The 19,239-nt window shown below is 35.7% G+C and overlaps 2 protein-coding genes and 2 pseudogenes across 2 annotated transcripts; 3 read left to right on the forward strand and 1 right to left on the reverse strand.

The window, feature by feature from the left end:
* LOC125874075 (protein BOBBER 1-like) overlaps positions 1-726 on the forward strand; it is a 32,606-nt pseudogene extending 31,880 nt beyond the window's left edge.
* Positions 727-4,174: 3,448 nt separating this feature from the next.
* On the forward strand, positions 4,175-6,146 carry LOC125873241 (protein phosphatase 2C 51-like; annotated as a pseudogene).
* Positions 6,147-6,639: 493 nt separating this feature from the next.
* LOC125872040 (plastidial pyruvate kinase 4, chloroplastic) lies at positions 6,640-12,515 on the forward strand. Its single transcript, XM_049552696.1, has 5 exons — positions 6,640-6,870; positions 7,499-7,606; positions 7,839-8,266; positions 8,752-10,398; positions 12,135-12,515. Exons 2-5 carry the CDS (start codon positions 7,547-7,549, stop codon positions 12,268-12,270), a joined length of 2,271 nt encoding a protein of 756 aa, XP_049408653.1. The 5' UTR covers positions 6,640-6,870; positions 7,499-7,546; the 3' UTR covers positions 12,271-12,515.
* A 483-nt stretch (positions 12,516-12,998) lies between these two features.
* LOC125872041 (cyclic nucleotide-gated ion channel 1-like) lies at positions 12,999-18,840 on the reverse strand. The gene is made up of 8 exons (XM_049552697.1): positions 18,402-18,840; positions 17,555-17,705; positions 16,592-17,144; positions 16,147-16,359; positions 15,546-15,829; positions 14,627-14,738; positions 14,087-14,323; positions 12,999-13,887 (listed from the first exon to the last, which is right to left on the reverse strand). The coding sequence occupies exons 2-8, from the start codon at positions 17,581-17,583 to the stop codon at positions 13,189-13,191; spliced, it is 2,127 nt and encodes a 708-aa protein (XP_049408654.1). The 5' UTR covers positions 17,584-17,705; positions 18,402-18,840; the 3' UTR covers positions 12,999-13,188.
* Between the last annotated feature and the right edge of the window lie 399 nt (positions 18,841-19,239).

The following is a 19,239-nucleotide window of genomic DNA, read 5'->3' on the forward strand; positions in this document are numbered from 1 at the left end:
TTTGCATAGGAGGTTTACTTCTCCTATAGCTATTGTTGATGATGCTAAGTTGTATCAACCAGTTTCATCTGCGGCCATTAGCCATACTTAATTACTGGACTTGAACATGTTTTTACCTTGGGAGTGGTATTGTTGTTATCTTCATTTTGTAGAAGGGACAAATCTAGTGATGTTTGATTTACTTGTTTACTGGTTCTTCTTTTGGTGAAAATTCATGATCACAAGAACTGAATTTCTTGTTGTATTTATGGATATTGATGCCTTCTAAATGTGTGATGGATAATACTTTTACAGTTTGATCAGCGACATGAAGCAATAGGTCTTCCAACACTAGACGAAATGCAAAACCAGGAGATGCTAAAGTTTATTATGGAAAAGGTACTTTATGATAATGTGTTTTTCTCTCCTGCCCCCTCCCTCGAAGAATATTCATATTAACTGATCTTGTTCATGATCTTCTGCAGTATCCATGGATGGACTTCTCTAGGGCGAAGAAATCTTGATTCACGTGGTGTTTTTGATAAGCGAAAATATTTTAGCTAGACCATATTTTGGCATCTCTTCTTTACTTCGGTTGGGATTCAAGATGTTTTTGTGCATATGAGAAACTTATATTGTATAGTGACTTTTGTGTAGACTAAGGAAGATACTTATGTACTGTTATTGGAGTAATTAATCAAAACAGTTAGTAATCTGAACATGTTCATATTCTAATCCATGATCCTCCTCCTCTTCTCTGTTCTTGTTGAACTTTTATTCTCTTTTGTAGTTCATGTTGAGTTTTCCCTACGCTGTTTTTGAAATGTGGTGTCTTGTACCTGAATTTCTGTTAGATATTTCTATACATAAGATTCTGTGTGGTTCTGTCCATATTTTAGCAATTGATCAGTCCACACTCAACAAAGCAAAGCAGTTGGTTGTTTTTTTGGTTTGGCAATGTGAGATTTAGCATTAACTTATTAGTACGTAGTATTTTCTTCCATTTGATATTTGTCTTGAAAGGTCATCTATCACATATCATCAAACCTTTCCAGTCACTTATTTAGTGCATGTTTGTGACAATTGACAGAAACAAGCCCATCTTTATGTTATTCCTTCATGGACGGAGCTGCTGTGATAGGGGCCTAGACTATGTATTTGTGTTGAGAAGTTTATTAAATATACAAGAAATTCCAAATTATTTTTCAACAAATTTTATTTATATGGTAAAAAATGTTTGTTAGATAGAGTGACCTTCGAGATGAAGTTATTTCTACTTCAATAAATATCTTAAGACAAACATATCACATTTATAGTATAAATAAATAAAAAAGTAGAGTGAGATTTACGGAACATATAACATTATTTAATTGCAAATCGACACATAAAAACAAGTCCAATTTTAAGAAAATCAGTTGCTAACAAACACGTGTCTTATAAAAATTCCATCCTTTGATTCTGACAAATCCATAGTATGGTTCCCACAAAAGAAAGTTGCATACTCTCCACTCAATTTAACGACACGTATACAGTGGTCCTCTTACTTTCCAAAAAATCGTATCAATTAATCCAACATCTTTTTGCCACCTTTTATCTCCTACTCCATCGCCACCGTACACGTGTATGAAATTAATTCGTTTAAGGTCTGTCCCACCACCCACCCCCATTCCCCTGTTTTTTCAACTTTCACATGCTCTTTCATTCTTTCTTCCCATTTGTGGACCATCGATTTGATTCTTATTTGTATTGTATTATTTTAACGGAAAATGGTCAAAAATATCCTTAATTTATTTGAAAAGGTTTAAAAATATCCTTCATTCATCTATTGGATTAAAAAAACCCCTCCATCCACCTTTTTGGTCCATCTCTACCGTTAAAACTAACAATCACTTTTTAAAAAATAATAATAATAATTATTATTATTTGTTACATGTCATTTTCTTATTGAATAAATTAAATCTCAACCCATTTAATTTTCTCCTACCCACCCCCATTGTAGTGAACCTGACCCAAACCCAATTAGAAGACCCATTAAAAAATAAATTGATTGAATCTTTCTCCCCTAACCCCAAGCTTCTTTCTTCTTCCCTCTTTTCTTATTCAAAATTTTCAAGATAATATTCAATCAATTGATTAAAAATGATTATTTGGGAATTTGGCTCCATTAGAACTTCAAAATATTAATTAAATATGACATGAGCATAAAATGGCGTCGAAAATTTTAAAGTAAAATCAGTTCAAAATATTTAGAAGAAACAAGTGAAAAACATTCCACTAGAGATCAACTTTAGAGTTTAGGCACAAAGGTTGTTACCAAATTCACTAGCTCTTGAAGAATTTGATCAACTTTAGAGTTTATGTTTAATTTTACTGTATTGGGGATTGATGATAGGTGTAAAAATATTTCCTTTTAGTTATTAGCTTCCTTACTTGTACAAATCTTGTGTAATGTGGATGGCTAATCAATCATCTATGAAATCTATCAGCTTTTGTTAATTCATGAGAATTTGGGTTTGCATAGTTTGTAGAATTTGCTCTGTTACTATTCTCAATTTGTTAGTTTTCTTTGATGCTGATGGTAGCCTCAAGTGTTCCCAAGTATATCTGTCTACGCCTGATGTGGAAAATGGCAAGTTTTATTTAATGTTCTCTCTTCAACAACTGATTTTGTTTCATATAATGTATTTTATTTTTTAATGGGTCTTCTAATTGGGTTTGGGTCATGTTCACTACAATGGGTGGGTATGAGAAAATTAAATGGGTTGAGATTTAATTTATCCAATAAGAAAATTTTTAGCCCAATAGATGGATGAGGGATATTTTTAGACCTTTTCAAATAGTTCAAGAGTATTTTTGGCCCTTTTCCGTTATTTTAATAAATAAGATACTTAAATGAATTATATTATTCTTCATTACTTTTTTTGTCCTATTTTATATGAGATAGTTTGATTCGACACAAATTTTAAGAAAATAAGGAAGATTTATAAAATTTGTGGTCTAAAATGAATGGTAGAAATTTGTATGACTATAAATTATTTCACATTTTAAAGTTAAATTGTTATTTAATATAAAAATATGTCATTCTTTTTTAGACGGATTGAAAAGAAAAGTAAGTCATATAAATTGAGACAGAAGAAGTATTACATATTGTTACATATTAATAATTTGAATGATAAATTTACGAAAAAAATTTGAGTATGTAATAGAGCTACTACAAGTAAAGAATAATATAGAATTATTACATAATAAGTAAAAATAAAACAATAGGATCACACAATTGATTATTATACAAAATGAGACTTTTTGATATTACCTATCAATGAATTTAAACGTAATAGANTTGGGAGGTTTATTACCTTTTGTTGTATATATTCTCATGGGTAGGCTGGGGCCCTGTCCCACCAATCTTTACTACTCTTAAAGGCTTGCAGACTAGTGTGTGGGGTTTATAGCTACGTTATGGCCATGCTGGCCTATGTTGTTGGTTTGCTGAAGCTTGTGAGCTGTTTGATGTATTGTACTAATATTTACCTGTTTTTAGTTTTGGTATAGATATCATGGTAGCCTCGACGGCCCAATCAGGACTTCTGTGCAAGTTGGTTATTTATTTATATGATTTCCTGGGAGTAGCTGTTTCCTTTATAGATCAGTTGACAGGGGCCTTGCCGGCCGAGGGCTTAATTTTAAGCCAAGATATACTTATTTATTTTCTTGACTGTTTGTGGCTGCCATGCGCTACTAGCAAATGGTTCAGCAGGGTCAGCTCGAGCCTGAGTTCTGGCATTAGGAGCCAGTTGCACCCTTGAATCTGGGGCGTGACATTATTATTTAATATTAAAATATGTCATTCTTTTTTAGACGGACTAAAAATGAAAGTAAGTCATATAAATTGAGACAGAAGGAGTATTACATGTTGTTACGTATTAATAATTCGAATGATAAATTTACGATTTTTTTTTGAGTATATGATAGAGCTACTACAAGTAAAGAATAAAATAGAATTATTACATAATAAGCAAAAAAAATATTAAATTAACAACAGGATCACACAATTGATTACTATACAAAATGAGACCTTTTGATATTACCTAGCAATGAATTTAAACGCAATAGATACATCTATAGTAAAAATAAATATAATATTTAAATTAAGACAGAACAACCCTACAAATAAGGTGTTACATATTTTCCATCAATCACCTACTGGCTGCAGTGTGTTTGTCATATTCTTAGCCTTCAAACAATGACTAATGATAAATTTTATGGCGCCTCGCCGAAAACTGTTTTCCGGCAAACCACATTGTCGGAATCAGGTGCAATGGAAGATTTTAATCTCAATGCAAAACAGCAAAAGTGTTCTCGTCTTTAATGTTAGTCAGCAATTGAAGCGATTGTGCAGGACATTAATGCCTGACATCTATAGCACTAACGCCAATGTTGCCGTAACCAACTACAAATGCTTCAAAAAGAAACGAAATCAGAATATTGGAGTAACGAATGATGATGATGAGAAAATCAGAAATGGAGAAGAATACAGAGAGAAAAAAGAGGTTGTAGTGTCTCTGTTATTCACCATGAGTAAGACAACTTCTCATCATCAGCAGCAACATTCAGAAAATGGTGTCGTTTTGACCAGAACTCCCAGTAATGTCGATGAAGTAAGCAAGGAAACAGAGGATTTACGATCCATTACGAGATATTCACATGGATCTATCTCTTTGATCGGTGGAAGAAGACAATGGAGGATGCTTTGTCAGTGAAGCTGGATTTATTGACGAATTATGATTTTTTCGGTGTTTATGATGGACATGGAGGGTCATGTGTAGTTCATGTCTGCCGTGACTTGTTGCACAAGGTACTGATGGAAGTAATTCTTGAAGAAGATGGGAAATTAGAAGAAATAAATTGGGCGAAAGTGATGACGACGAATTTTTATAAGATGGATGAAGAGGTGAACATGATTAATGGGGCGGAAGTGGCGACAATTGGATCAACGACAGTCGTGGCGGTTGTGGGGAAGGAAGAGGTAATAGTTGCCAATTGTGGGGATTCTAGAGCTGTGCTTTCACGAGGTGGAGTTGCATTGGCCTTATGTAATGATCATAAGGTATTTTGAAAATTTGGAATCTTGCTTTTTAAAACTCTTGTAACAACTTAGGTATCTAATACGAGTAATTTGGAAATTTACTTCAAAAATGTCCTTTGATTTTGTGGACTTCAACACATTACCTGGAAAGTTAGAATTAAAGAGTTACTACACAAGTGTTGAGAAACATTCTTCTTTAGCGAATTAAAAATAAAGCAATATAAACAAATTGAATTGAAGAGAGCAACTAAAACCTGATAGGTGCATTTATATGAAATGAATGGAGTAATTCTTTATTTGGTTGTTAATTTTGTAAATTGACGTTCTTGTACACAGCCGGACAAACCTGATGAACTGGAGAAAATTGAGAAGTCAGGCGGGAAGGTCATCAATTGGAATGGACATCGAGTATTAGGAGTACTAGCTACTTCAAGATCCATAGGTACATCCAGATTATGTTTCGTATCAAATCAAAATTGAATGATCATGTATCCTGATTTCTGTCTAGGACACACCAAAAACGAAGACATAAGCTTACATATAGAATTTCTGTATTCTTGAATATTCAATTTGCCAAAAGAGTTAATGCAGGGGATAACTACCTAAAACCGTATGTAATACCAGAGCCAGAAGTCACAGTGAGCAAAAAAAGTGATGGAGATGAGTTCTTAATACTTGCCAGTGATGGTCTGTGGGATGTTATTCCCAATGACGTTGCTTGTGATTTTACAAGAAGATGCTTAAATGGTTAGATTAGAAGGTGCAAAAATGGAAGTGAGCATTCTCAAAATAAGGTCATGAAAGAAAATGTTGCAGCAAAGGCAACATCCTTACTTGCAAAATTAGCGATTTCACGGGGCAGTACAGATAACATAAGCATAATTATAGTTGAGTTGAAGAAATCTTTAGGCACCAGAGATGGAAATAGTATTTATAGTTCACTACTTTGACAGTTCATTTTTTTTTCTCTTTATAAGTTTCTTGCTTTGTGTCCATTATGGATTGTTTGTACTTTGTATAATATTGTACCTGGACTTGAAGTCCTAAAGTCTATCAATTTCATGTCGTACTTACCCTTGAATTCTCCTTATATATATATATTCCATCTTTTAATTTCTTGTCCGTGAACAGAAGAAAACACTTGCTTGCAAAGAAGCACATTGGAAAGTGTTGGACCAACGCACCAACTCAGATTTTTTCGTGTCTCAATTAATTATATGATCCTTATTTAATTGTACACATAATTTTTTTCGAAGTTAATGGATGCATGTCCACCCCTCACTCAAATGTGGGTCTTAGAGAAGAAGATAATGGTTGGTTTGGGGATAAAAGGGATGTAGGTTTATTTTGGGTCTTTTAAAAAAATAATAATTAAAATTAGATGAATTTTATATTTTTCTTAATTTAATTAGTGATATGCTCCTATCATAGTTGGCCACATATACAAAGTGGTATGTCAAAATTGGATAATATTTTTTGTTAAAATATAATGGCATAAATGAACACTTTTGTGAAATAATGAGCTCACTCTTTTTTCAAAATTTGGTGATATATTTGAGGCTTTTCCATTAGTTTTTTTTTTTTTTTTTGGATACATTAGGTTTGCAAATTACTTAATTACAATTGCTACAATCTAATTCGACCTAACAATTTGTGGCACATGTTGATGCCGTATAGGAAATGATAGGGCTGAAGAATCTTCATCCCCTACGCTGAATCTGGCACACGCCCTCCACACTCCTTATTACCCTTTTCTCTCCTTACTTTCCCATTCATTTTTCCAGTAATAGCCAATCCCTTCCCAGGTAATTTCTCTCCATCTTTCTATACCGTTTTCTCTTTTTCGAGTTCTATACAAAAAATTCATTTGAATCACAAAATGTTTTTTTTTCTCTTCTTCTTCTTCTTAGCATGTGTTAATCTGTGTACGAAATTGGTACTATAATAGGTAGAAACAGTAGTGATTTCTCAGAATTCTGTACTTTGTTGGAAAAAATGGACTCAAGATTATGCTAGCATGCTCTATTGAACTAGAGCTAGTTAGGGTATAGTGTTTTGGTTCCCCGGACTTATGTGTTAAGACTTCAATCGAATCAAATAGAGTTTCAAGTTGGTGTTGTTATCCTTTATATAGAATGCATCTATAGCAGCTGATTGGCTAAGCATAGAAGATTTCAAATGAAAACACCTAAATAGAAAAGGAGTTCTAATTGAAAATGGTCACAAAAATGATTTGGTGTTATCAAGGAGAGTTTCTATTTGTGTTTACTTGTACAATTTGTGTGTATAAACAGATGGCTTCAAATCATTTGTATTTATATGGAGAATTAAAGCTTAGATATTGTATTATTTGCTGGTTCCTCTATAGAAAAAACAAGTGTTAAACATGTCTGCGAGACTTCAAGTCTAAAGTGCTTTGCTTGTACTCTGCAGATTTTCAATTGTCCTCTGCCTGTGAACTTTATCAACGTCTGTCTCTAGATGTTGGGTGGTGTAGCTTCTGTTGCCATATTCACCAATCAATCTGCACTGTCAAATAATGTAAGTAATCCTCTTTTGACAAGGATACTCATATAGCACAATGTTTAGTTCAAGTAAGTATCAGAAAATGAACTCGTGTTGGAGTTTACGTACCTTGTGCTAACCTCTGCTAGCTAAAGGTTATCACTCTCCTTTGGTATCTTTGAGGCTATGCTATTCACAGTCCCTAATTATTTGTTGCTATATCCTAGTTTCACTCTTTTGTAACATTGCTGAACATTCCTTTCTGCAGGGCTTTCAAATTGCTTCATTCTTGGTTGTTAGATCTTCCAACCTGTCCAAGAAGTACTCAAGTCCACAACCTTTTTTCAAAATTCCTGGCTTTAGGGAACATATTGTCCAATTTATAGCCAGTAATAATGGAAACCTTGCCAGAAAGAACATTGTCTTTGCTATTCCAAATGAAAAGGATGATGCTGAAAAAGAAGGCTCAGATTACTATATTGATTATCCGGTCATCGTTGGTCAGAAAGAAGATGGGAGTTCTTGTGCACCAGAGATGGGAACAACTTTTTCCTTGTTGCCATGTGGTGAAGGTATTCTTAGAAGTTATGAGATCAATGGTAAAGAAGATGGCCTGCTTGCTAAGCTGATGGCAGTTCATTTGCATGTACTGGCAATGGAACAATGGAATGCTTCCAAACTTAAAATGTCTCACAAGTATGTTTTCTTTAATATTTTCCTTTTCAGTGAAGGTGATAAAATGTATGTACATTTATATTGCAAGATGATAAAGTCCTGTTTATCCTCACTTTTTTTTCATCTCTGAGACTGCCAAAGGAGAAATACCAGCAGATAAAGTTTAAGACAAGAAATAACAATTTAAATTGGAACTTGTAGAACGGATGTGTTTAAAAGAACTAATGGGAGGGTTATTGTGAGAACATATTCCAGCATGGAAAATTTAATCAGTATAGTACGAAAAATCAATCTTGTCTTTTCCTTTTTGTCATTGAGGTTGTTTGGTTTCTATAGGTACTTTCATTTATTGTATCTTGAGTGTTCTAAAATAAACTTGAAGCATTATGCATAATGTGATTAAAGTACCTACTATATATTCAGCTTTTCCATCAGCAACTCTATTGCTATTTTCTCCCTGCTTGATCATTTTTCCTGCAACTAACTTGTGGTTCCATGAATGACAGAAATTACTTGGTCAGTGCGACAAACCTGATTCATTATTTGGCCTTGAAAAGCCTCAACATAGAGCAGCTTAAAGAAGAACTTTCTTCCATTTGTTTACTGAATTTAGACACAATAAATCAACATGTTCTAGCAAGTCTTTCTGCAGGCATCCGGCTGTTAGATAACGTAAAATATGATTCTTCTAGTCATACTATCTCTTATAGTGAAGGAATCTCTTCAACAAAAAGTCTGGACAAACAAATGAAGGGGGAATTTTCTATTAATACACTAAGGAGGAGGGCATCCCATACTGCGGACCTGTTATTAGGCAGATTGCCAGAGAAGAGAAACACCCATATCATGGTAACAGTGGGTGAAGAAGCTATAGAAAGTGAAACATTAATGAAAGATCTTCTAAATGCTGGAACTACCATTGTTCGTATCAATTGTGCTCATGGAAGCCCTGAAATTTGGAGTGAGATAATCAGAAGGGTGAAAAGAACCTCTCAAATTCTTGAAAAGCCTTGTCGAATTCTCATGGACTTAGCTGGGCCCAAGCTTCGAACTGGAAAACTGCAGGCTGGTCCATGTGTGTTGAAAATATCTCCCAAGAAGAATGCTTATGGGAAAGTGATATATCCTGCCCTAGTTTGGCTCTCAAGCCCAGGAGCTGGTTCTCCACCAGCCCATGTATCCCCTGATGCTATTCTACATGTGGACGGTGAAGAACTTCTTAGTAAGCTCAAGGTTGATGATGTTGTGACATTATTTGATGCTTGTGGAAAACAAAGGACACTTAAGATCATAAGCAGGTATCCTATTTTCTCAGGCGTCGGATATATGGCTGAGTGCAGTAAGGCTGCTTATGTCAAGTCAGGTGCAAAATTGTTTATCAAGGACAAGAGAAGGAAATTATCAGCTGGACATGTAGTAAATATTCCTCCTCTCAAGCAATTTATCAAATTAAGGGTTGATGACTTGCTGAGTATATCACGAGATGGTCAAAATGAAGAAAACAATTTGACTTCTTCCACTGGTGCGCACAGGATATCCTGCTCATCTGAATATGTTTTTGATTCAGTGAAGCCTGGGGAACCTATTGCTTTTGATGATGGGAAGATATGGGGTATTATTAAAGCAACTAGCACTTCGGAAATTCTTGTGTCAATCACCCATGCAGGTCCCAGGGGTAGTAAACTTGGATCAGAGAAGTCCATAAATATTCCGCGGAGCAATATTCGGTATGAAGGTCTCACTTCAAAGGACCTTATAGATCTTGACTTTGTGGCCAACCATGCAGACATGGTGGGTGTATCATTTGTCCGAGATGTCCGTGACATTCTACTGTTGCGCCAAGAACTTGAGAAGCGGAAAAGAAGGGACTTGGGGATTTCTTTAAAGATCGAGACAAAAGAAGGATTTGAGAAATTGCCGCTCCTACTACTGGAGGCAATGAAAATGCCAAATCCTTTGGGCATTATGATTGCCAGAGGAGATCTTGCTGTAGAGTGTGGATGGGAAAACATGGCATATATACAGAAGGAGATAATCTCTGTCTGCACAGCTGCTCATGTTCCTGTCATTTGGGCAACACAGGTCCTGGAGTCACTCGTCAGATCTGGAGTGCCTACTAGAGCTGAGCTTACTGATGTGGCAGAAGGAATGAGGTCAGTAATCTCGTTGCCAGTATGCGTTTGTGTCTATATCTGTGTGGGTGGGTGGGGGTATTTTGATTCCTATCTTTCCTTTTGAGGTTTTAGGAATTGAGTAGGGAGTAGAGGAGGTTATAGTCTGGCTGCTTCTTTATTTTTGTGATATTTTGTTGCACTTCCCTGAGTAAGAACAAGGTTAAAAACTATTAGTGAGGAATATATTATTCATTAATTTGTTTGAACCAAATGCTAAATATACTTGCATTAAAATGTGTTGCAACTTCTAACATTAAAACGTGACATAAGTTATCAAGTCAAACACTTGAATACTCTTTTTCTGGATCAGTTATTTCTCAAAAAACTGAAATTCTCTCAGCACATATGCATAAGTTTAACTAGTTTTGAGGTGTAGAAACTTGTTAATGCATGGATATATCATTATACTTGTCATTTGTCAATAATGGATAAAGCTCTAAAGAAAACCAAGTACAAAGAGAACTAGATGATGTAACAAGGTGCCCCTTCTTCATTTGAGGAACCATGAATAATTTGACAATTAAAAGTCAAATTAATTGGACGATGGAAATAATTATGGAGGTATTATGCCCAACTTTGTAAGAGTAACTCTTCCATTTCTGTTGAACTTGGTATTCGTTTCTTAAACTGGTACTTGGAAGGACTGCCCCATTTAGTTTGTGGCATGAGATATGGGACTCGTGTTGAGTAGGACTTACTAGCTCATATGCAATCAAGAAAGATATCTTTCCTTCAAATCAGTCAAAGAGTGGTATTTTTTATAAGGTAAAGATAGTTTCACTAAAAGCTAGTACCAAGTAGGTACTGCAGAAGAGTACAAAAAAAGTATTACAATGACTGCATTACATCATGGAATTCAAAGCTCAAAAAGATGTTCCATATTCTCTCTCCTGTGTTTCCTGCACCACAAAACAGACGGCAGATGCAATTAGATTCCAGTACCGATGTTGTTTCTTCTCTTCAAAACATCTCTTATTTCTTTCCAGCCAAATATTCCACATGATACACTATGGGACAGTCCTCCATATCTGCTTCAACTGGTTCTGAATTCTCTCTCCCTGCCGACTTGGCATGACGCTCTTAACATCCTTTGGCATCACCCACTGCACACCAAAAACACACAGAAATTATGTCCAACCCTGCCAGGTTGAATCACAATACATCAGTAGATGATTAGTGGTGTTTCCTGCTTTCTCACATAAAAAGCATCTGCTATACATTGAAGTACCCCTCCTCTGTATGGTGTCTTGTGTTAAACAAGCACTCTTGGCAGTCACCCACCTAAAACAAGAAACCTTTGGAGGGGCTTTATTTTCCATGGCCAATCAACCTCCCAGTTTCCAGCTTGCTTCTGTAACCTCATGTAACAACTTCTCTCAGAGAGTACACCACTTTTATCAGCTAACCAAATCATCCTATTCTTGTTGTTATCATCCAGTTTAATGGGCTTCAATAATTAAATAATTCACTGATTTCATCCACCTCCCAATCATTAAATTTTCTTCTAAAAAGATGAACTTCATCCTGTGTTGGCAAAGAAATAAAGCCCTTGTCTAACCATTTATCCTCAAACTATTCTTTCCCGCCTACCCTTCCAAACCATCTCAAATACTTGCTGTTTTAAATTCGTATTAGAACTGTAGTAGAAACTCGACCTTTGACCTGAGAATGTTCTTCAACAGCATGACTATGTTTAATCTGTTTTCTTATTGCAGGACAAGTTGTATCATGTTGAACAAGGGTAAATGCATTGTGGAAGCTGTCTCTTTCTTACACAGAATATTGAGCAATCACTCCACGAAGTCACATGCAGAATTTAAGCCTCTTGCTTTATCCAGCCACGACTTTTAGTTGGTTTGACCGTATGAGGAGCTGCTTATATGTTCTCCCTACTTTTGTACATCTTCATGGTGATATGTTCTCCCTACTCTTGTACATCTTCTGCTTCACCATGACCGTTTCTTCTGCTATGTACATACATCAATATTCAGTGAAACCAGTATTTCACAATTGTATTGTTTTAACAGTAGAAGAACAATATTAGACCATGGTTCTCATTTTTTAGCAGAGAATAAAACTCTAGGTGATTTCTTCCATCAGCCTTAATTTTGATGGGCAACCATATGAGTTACTTGATACCTAGTGAAATAGTCTAGGTGCATGAAAGCTGGCTTAACATCGCCGTTGTCCAAGACAAACAACCACAACCTGTTGCTCATTTATGAAGAGACAAATCCATAGTAATGTCCAATAAAGAGTTTATAAATCTTGTGCACTCTGATGATCTGGGGCTTAAGTTAAATGGCTTATTCCAAGTCGTAGCATTGGTAACCCAGTTGAAGCCCGAGGACGGGAAGCATTGGGCTGAAATCAAGTGTAACTCCGCACCTAGGACAGTCACAATGGATGATAAAGGAGGGGGATTGCAGTAAGTGGGTGATAACAATCAACGTGAAATTAATCAATGTTAAGGAAATCTTACAACAGTGAATACATGGAGACATGCACCAGAATAAAATAGGTCCAAATGAATCTTGAGGTTGTGTGGTTTGATCTCAATTGGGTGATATTGCGGTGTAGTCATAGTTGTGGATTCTATAATAATTTGGTAAAAGGGTAGAAGCATCATTTCTTTTGTACAAATACCATTGCTTTTATTCCAACAAGCCTTTAGGCTTGAAGAAATTTCCTATAAGTGTATTATAAACAACAAACATGGCCAAAAATGCAACTCAATCATTGATCACACATTACATTGACTAATGGCAGCTATTTATCTTCAGCAGTAAAATCTGGCTCTGTTGGTTTCTGAAGCAGAAGGGGTGTTATCCTGTCTGGCACTCTTGCTTTATTTGCTTTATTGCGTCGCAGAGCGCGAAGTGCATTAGCAGCAAATCTTGATGCATAGATGGTAGCACCAAAACTTGGTGAACTGGAACCTTCCTTTGCTAATGCATCTTGCAACCTGCTTTCTTCTACACGAAGAGATTCTTCTACCTTCTTCCTGCAATAATTGCGCCATGCTGCTTGTAAAAAGCAAGCTGCCCAAGTTCTCCAATGACCTGAGTAAAACCTGAAAGTATGGCGGAGCTGCTTACTGTGAAGTCTTCGAAACTGAGAGGCCACAAACTTCAAATCATCAGCCACTAAAGCAAATGCTTCAACTTCTGAGAGTGCTTGTGCAGTTCGGGTTGAGATAGGTAAGTTAGTTGATGAATGAGGGTCAAGAGCCCAAGTAAGAAGCTCCTCTCCACAAAAATCACCAGCTTTTAGATACTCGGAGTTGAAAAAACCTGTCCTCCCTCCATTAGTGGTTACAGACTGTAGTTTGCCCCTCATTACAAACAGCATCTCATTAACTGGGTCACCTTCACGAACAATGTAGCTGTCCTCGGTGTAGAGCACTGGCTTGAGTCGGTCACATAGTGCATCCAAGAGTTGTTCGTCCATTTTTTCAAACATTGGCACCTGAAAATATTCATGCATAATCAATATCAGGAATTGATAAAGAGATCTTTTACTATATTACTCTCGGAAAATCTCACTTGTATATAAAGCAAAAGGTTCATCTTAGTTATGATGCCAACCATTAGAGATGGATAAATCACATCTGTATTCGCGAAATAAGGATGAAACACAGTCAAAGAGCAACAGTGAAAAAACTCACTCTCATCAGTAAAGCTAAACAAAGATGGCGCTTTATATCTCTTCTGAGGTCTTTAGGAAGGTTGTGAATCAGATTCTCTTCCTCAACACCCCTTGTTTCCTGCCACTTGTATTGCTCATAGCGCCTAATTCGCTCTCTGAGGTTCTCAGGGAGTAGCCGATGTGACATCCACTGTTCTGCATCTCGCCTTTTCACCCTCATCTCCTCTAGTCTCATTGTTGAGGCCTGCAAACATGTCTATCACAAACAAGTATTCAGCTGATTAGAGCCTGGGATTGTTTTACTCACATAAGAAATACCAATTTTTTTTACAGCAAATAAATTGATATTTCAAGTAGACTAAATTAAAGAGGTTGCAACATCACAGACAAAGAAGGTGTCATACACCAAAATGAGAACTCTGCAATACAAGTTCTATTTTCTTGATAGAATCTTTGAAAGCTTTTATTTTCATGGCTCGTTCGTGTATTGTCAAGTGTGTCAAATGCCATTTAAGAATTTCCAGAACAGTGAACATAAAAAGGAAAGCCACAATGCTACCTGCATATTTCCAATGAGAAAGGCAAATAGCACCAGGCCGGAGATGGAAATGAAAACTGCAAAGCAAATTTCCCATACGTAGGTACTTGTTTGGAGGTTTTGACCAAGGGAACTGCAACATAAAGGATCAAAGTTAGGTTAGAAAAACTAGACAGAAAACTCAAATGAAACTGAACTTTTTAAGACACGACTCAGAATTCTAACAGGAGTTCACAGGTGCATGCCTCGACTATCTACAGACTACAAGGTACTTGCTACCTCCCACCAAAACAGATTACATGCTTGGCTAGATGAGAAGAAATCACCTAGTATTTTTTGTCTATGTTGGAATAAGAGTCTTTAGTGCTCTTATTTGTTTAATGTTGTAAACATTTCTATAAAACTATTTGTTGATTTGGCCTAATTCCTTTTTTTAACCCAATTTCTTTGAGAGGAAAGAATTCATCAGTTTCCTAAGCTTAAAAATTAGATTCAAGCAGGAAAACCGAACCAAAAATATCAATGGACATTGTGAACCTAAATTCTTTCACGTGCTAACTCCAAAAAACACAATGAATTATAGGCTACACTTGACATGACGCATTGCAAAGCTAAATTGATAGATAACAATATACTCTTGCAAACTGTTTGAGCAATTAGACGAGATGGTCACAAATTTCAGACATTATAAACTAATAAAAACCCAGTGTTCCAGCATCGGTAAGTCTAATATGCTCAAGCTACACATACCATATGTAAGCCACAGACTATTCTAAAATTGAGTTTCTTTCTATTCCTTCTTGATCTTTAAAAAGATGGTTAATGACCACTACATATACATGCAAATGTGGTTAAACAGAATGACACTTTTATAAAGATCTAATAAACATTCTTTTGAATATGGCAAAAAAAATAAAACAAGCACAGAGTGCATGCATACCTTAAGTTTTGTAAACCCCACCAGAAACAATAAAAGAACTTCTGTGGAAAATTCATTGATCCCACAACATCTGATTGGAGAGCGTCAAGGAACATCCCAAAATCAAAGAGCGTTGTGTTTGGTGTCTCTATAGGGCAGGAAATATTCAGCAACGTTTTAAATCCTGTATGATCATCATCACAATACAACGAGGCATGACGACAGGCAGAGGAATTTGCACAAGCTTGTTTCCAGCAAGTAGTTTCACGTTCTATAGAAAACAGATACCAAAAGGCTCCAAGTACCTGAAGAGCAGGAAGTCAGTCAATTCTCAGTCTAATGAGTCCACAAAATTATAGAATAGAGAATGATGTACTATTTCAACATACTAGTGAAATCTGCTGGTATAGCATAAGCTTGTATGCCAGGAAAAACTTTAATATGGCTGAAAATATACAAATTTTATTTCTAGGATACCAATTGGTACACACATGAATTTTTTTTAAATGACGCCTTTCAAATAGAATCATCATCCATAGGTAACTTCGGGTAGCACAAAAGTGAACAACAGATCATATAGCATATCCATCAGAATTGTAACTCAAGCTTGTTGCAAACTTACATGGCTGGCAAGCATATAAAGGAAGAGATTGAAAGCAGCTCCAGCCCATGCTGTTTCAGTGAGTATGCCAGATGTTCTTGTGACTTCCTTATATAAAGGATAAACTCGAAGGACCCTCGGAATATATTGGAAAAAGACAACAGACTTCAGCAAATTCTTGGTATTCAAAGATGTTGCACCCCGCAACTTAGGGATAATAATTAAAATTACAACCTGAAAATACATAGAAGGATAAGAGTAAACCACTGAACATACACTTCTATTTACATAGGAGGTAGGTAAAAACCAACATGCAAAGCAAGAATGCTCCATATCATGTAAATCTAATATCCATGATTGAACAAGAATAATCTTCTCACAAGATCTACCAACCATGTGTTATTGAAATGGAATAAAACTTTATTCAATCAAACCAAAGAAACATTTTGAGGGAAGTAAGTTGCACCTGTGGTAGTGGTAGAACTGCAAGAATATCAATCAAGAAGTACGTGGACAAGTATCTCTTTGCTATCTCCCAAGCATCGTCAACTAAAACACCTCTTCCAAATACACGTGAAGAAGGAGCAATGAAACCAGTTCGAAATTGAAGGGCAATATGAAGAAAGTAAAATATATCAGTAAAAGAACGCAAAACACTGGCTGTAACCTCTAATGTTCTGTCTAACCCCAGACATTTGTTGTCATTATCAATCAATGGAATGTAAAGGAACAAAGGATCCAAGGAGATTGCAATTACACACGATAATACAAATATTTTGTTCCACTTTTGAAGAAAAGGTCCTTGAGGATCAAGTATGTTCTTGTTGGATCCCAAGCTTTCTTCCACAAAACCACTTAAACTGGATTTTACGGCTTGAATTATGCTTTTGGCCCTCCATTTACCAGGTTCCAAGCCTTTATGTAACTCGTTGGAAGCTATTACAGCTTTACTTCGGTGCACTCCATCCTTAGCATGAAAATTTCCTTCAGAGTTTTTCTCTGATTTCCAACCCTGAAATCTGCAAGGTGACCAATTTAAGTATTAGAAAAAACAAGTTGGCATTATGTCAGCAAATTGGTGCACAGTTACACAACATCTACACCTATACTCGAAAAAGTGAATAGTCCATATTCAGATTTACTTGGTTAATCATTTTCATAAATATCAAAGTTACCCAATAAAGTAACCAAACATGAATGTGCTTGAACTTTCCTTTTAATTTTCTCTTCTCTTCCAATTTCAAATAGAAAAAGCCATCCAGGCTTTCAATTCTTTCCCAGGTCCAGAATTAGTTTACTTTCCACTCATGATTCTCTTTAATCTCTTAGTTTGTTTTATTTACACCTCAATTTCAAACAGAAACTACTTAAAGGTGTAACCTAGATTGAAAAAAGAAATGGGGCTTCCCGAGGTTCTCAGAAAACTGACCTCGAAAACTCCTCTTGTCGGTGATTCATAACTTGAGCCAATGCATCAATGTGCTCAATACAGAAGATCAACTTCCAAAATCATTCTAGAGGCAACAAGTTTTTCGGTGAAAACTGTCTTGAGTAGCTCAGCCAAGAGCTAATACCATTCCCTGAAATTTTAGTATAGCCTATCAGATAAGTACTCAATATCTCGATTCTCTCCAAGTATAACTACAGTTGCACCAAACAAACAACCACAAAAAATTTCCTTTTAAGACAGCTTAACAGACAGGAATTGAATATTTTCAACAAAGTCAAAGATGCTTAAAATGTGTAAAACCTTGTCACAAGAGTAGAACAGACCAACTTGTTCTTTTCATGAAAGGAGTCGATGAGTAATTAAAAATATACCGACAAACATGACTTATATATAGAAAAAATGGTTGGAACCTAAAAATGAATTTGCGGTCAAAGGCATTGAATGCTCTAGAATAATCAACAAAGTGTATTGGAGACATAGCCAAAAATTTGGCAACCAGCAAATTTCCACATCAGGGTACTTACTTCAACGACAAAAAAAAAAGAAGGTAAACGATGCAACACCTTGATCAGCTACAAAATTCTAAAACATCAAACATGAAGCACTTGCTAATTATTGAATTCTCAAAGTTGTAACATCAAACAATAGTTGCAATCATAAATTTTTTGCAGGAAGATAAATATGAAAATGAGAATTTATTCGAACTGATGCATTGCTAGACTAACCAATATAATGTTGGAACTATGCCACAATCCGAAATCAATTAGAGTCGACTATATAAACATTTTGTATATGTTAAATTTAGAAAGTTCAAATATAAACTTACCTAACCTCCGGACTATGCTTCGAAAAAACAAGTCGGACAGATTTGACTTTAGATCACTAATTTTGTCGCACAACGATCCGAAAGCAGAAAAAATCGCTTATGGAAACAAAAAGACAATATATATGTGTATTGGGAGTGAAGGATGAGAGTTGGCACTCATGAAAGCAAAAAAAAAGTGGTATTATGAATCCACTAAGTTTAGAGAAGAAGAGGATTTAAGGTGTTTTTTCAACTGTGATTTGATCATTTATTACTTGTCCCACCCAGATTTCCTTTGTGGGAAGTGGAAGATCCACAACAGAGTCTTTGTGGGTCCTACTTATTAGCTTTACCGGGACCCACTGTTTGGTGCCTTTTCAAACCGGCCGGTGACTGTCAGCTGTCTCACAAAATCATACAGCACGGCGGCGCTTGCTTAGATTCTTCCTAATATCTTCTTCTCTCTTTCTATTCAACTCCAAATTTGAAATGATAAATTGTATCAGTAGCAAATATTGTATTTAAACTAGTAATACAAATACAATACAACGGATAACAACCCTCCAAACAAGGTGTTAAAGACAGCAGCAGTGGGTTTCATTTTAACGAATAGAATTGCCTTTCAATAAGCAAAGGCAATTTGTACAAGTTAACAAAATCAAAGCGTTTGACCTGACTGATTTGCTGTTTGACTTCCACAGTAAGTTTGTTTTGCTCCCCCGTGAGCCAAACCAGAACGTCACCGACGTGTGTGGGTGTTTATTATTATTATCATAAATAAATGTAGTTGTTGTAAAGACATTGCTTGAGTTAAATTGTGTATTGATCCTATTTGTAGCATAGTCAAGGTAGTTAGTTG

This window comes from Solanum stenotomum, chromosome 8 (genome assembly GCF_019186545.1).
Source record: "Solanum stenotomum isolate F172 chromosome 8, ASM1918654v1, whole genome shotgun sequence".
NCBI classification, from domain to species: domain Eukaryota; kingdom Viridiplantae; phylum Streptophyta; class Magnoliopsida; order Solanales; family Solanaceae; genus Solanum; species Solanum stenotomum.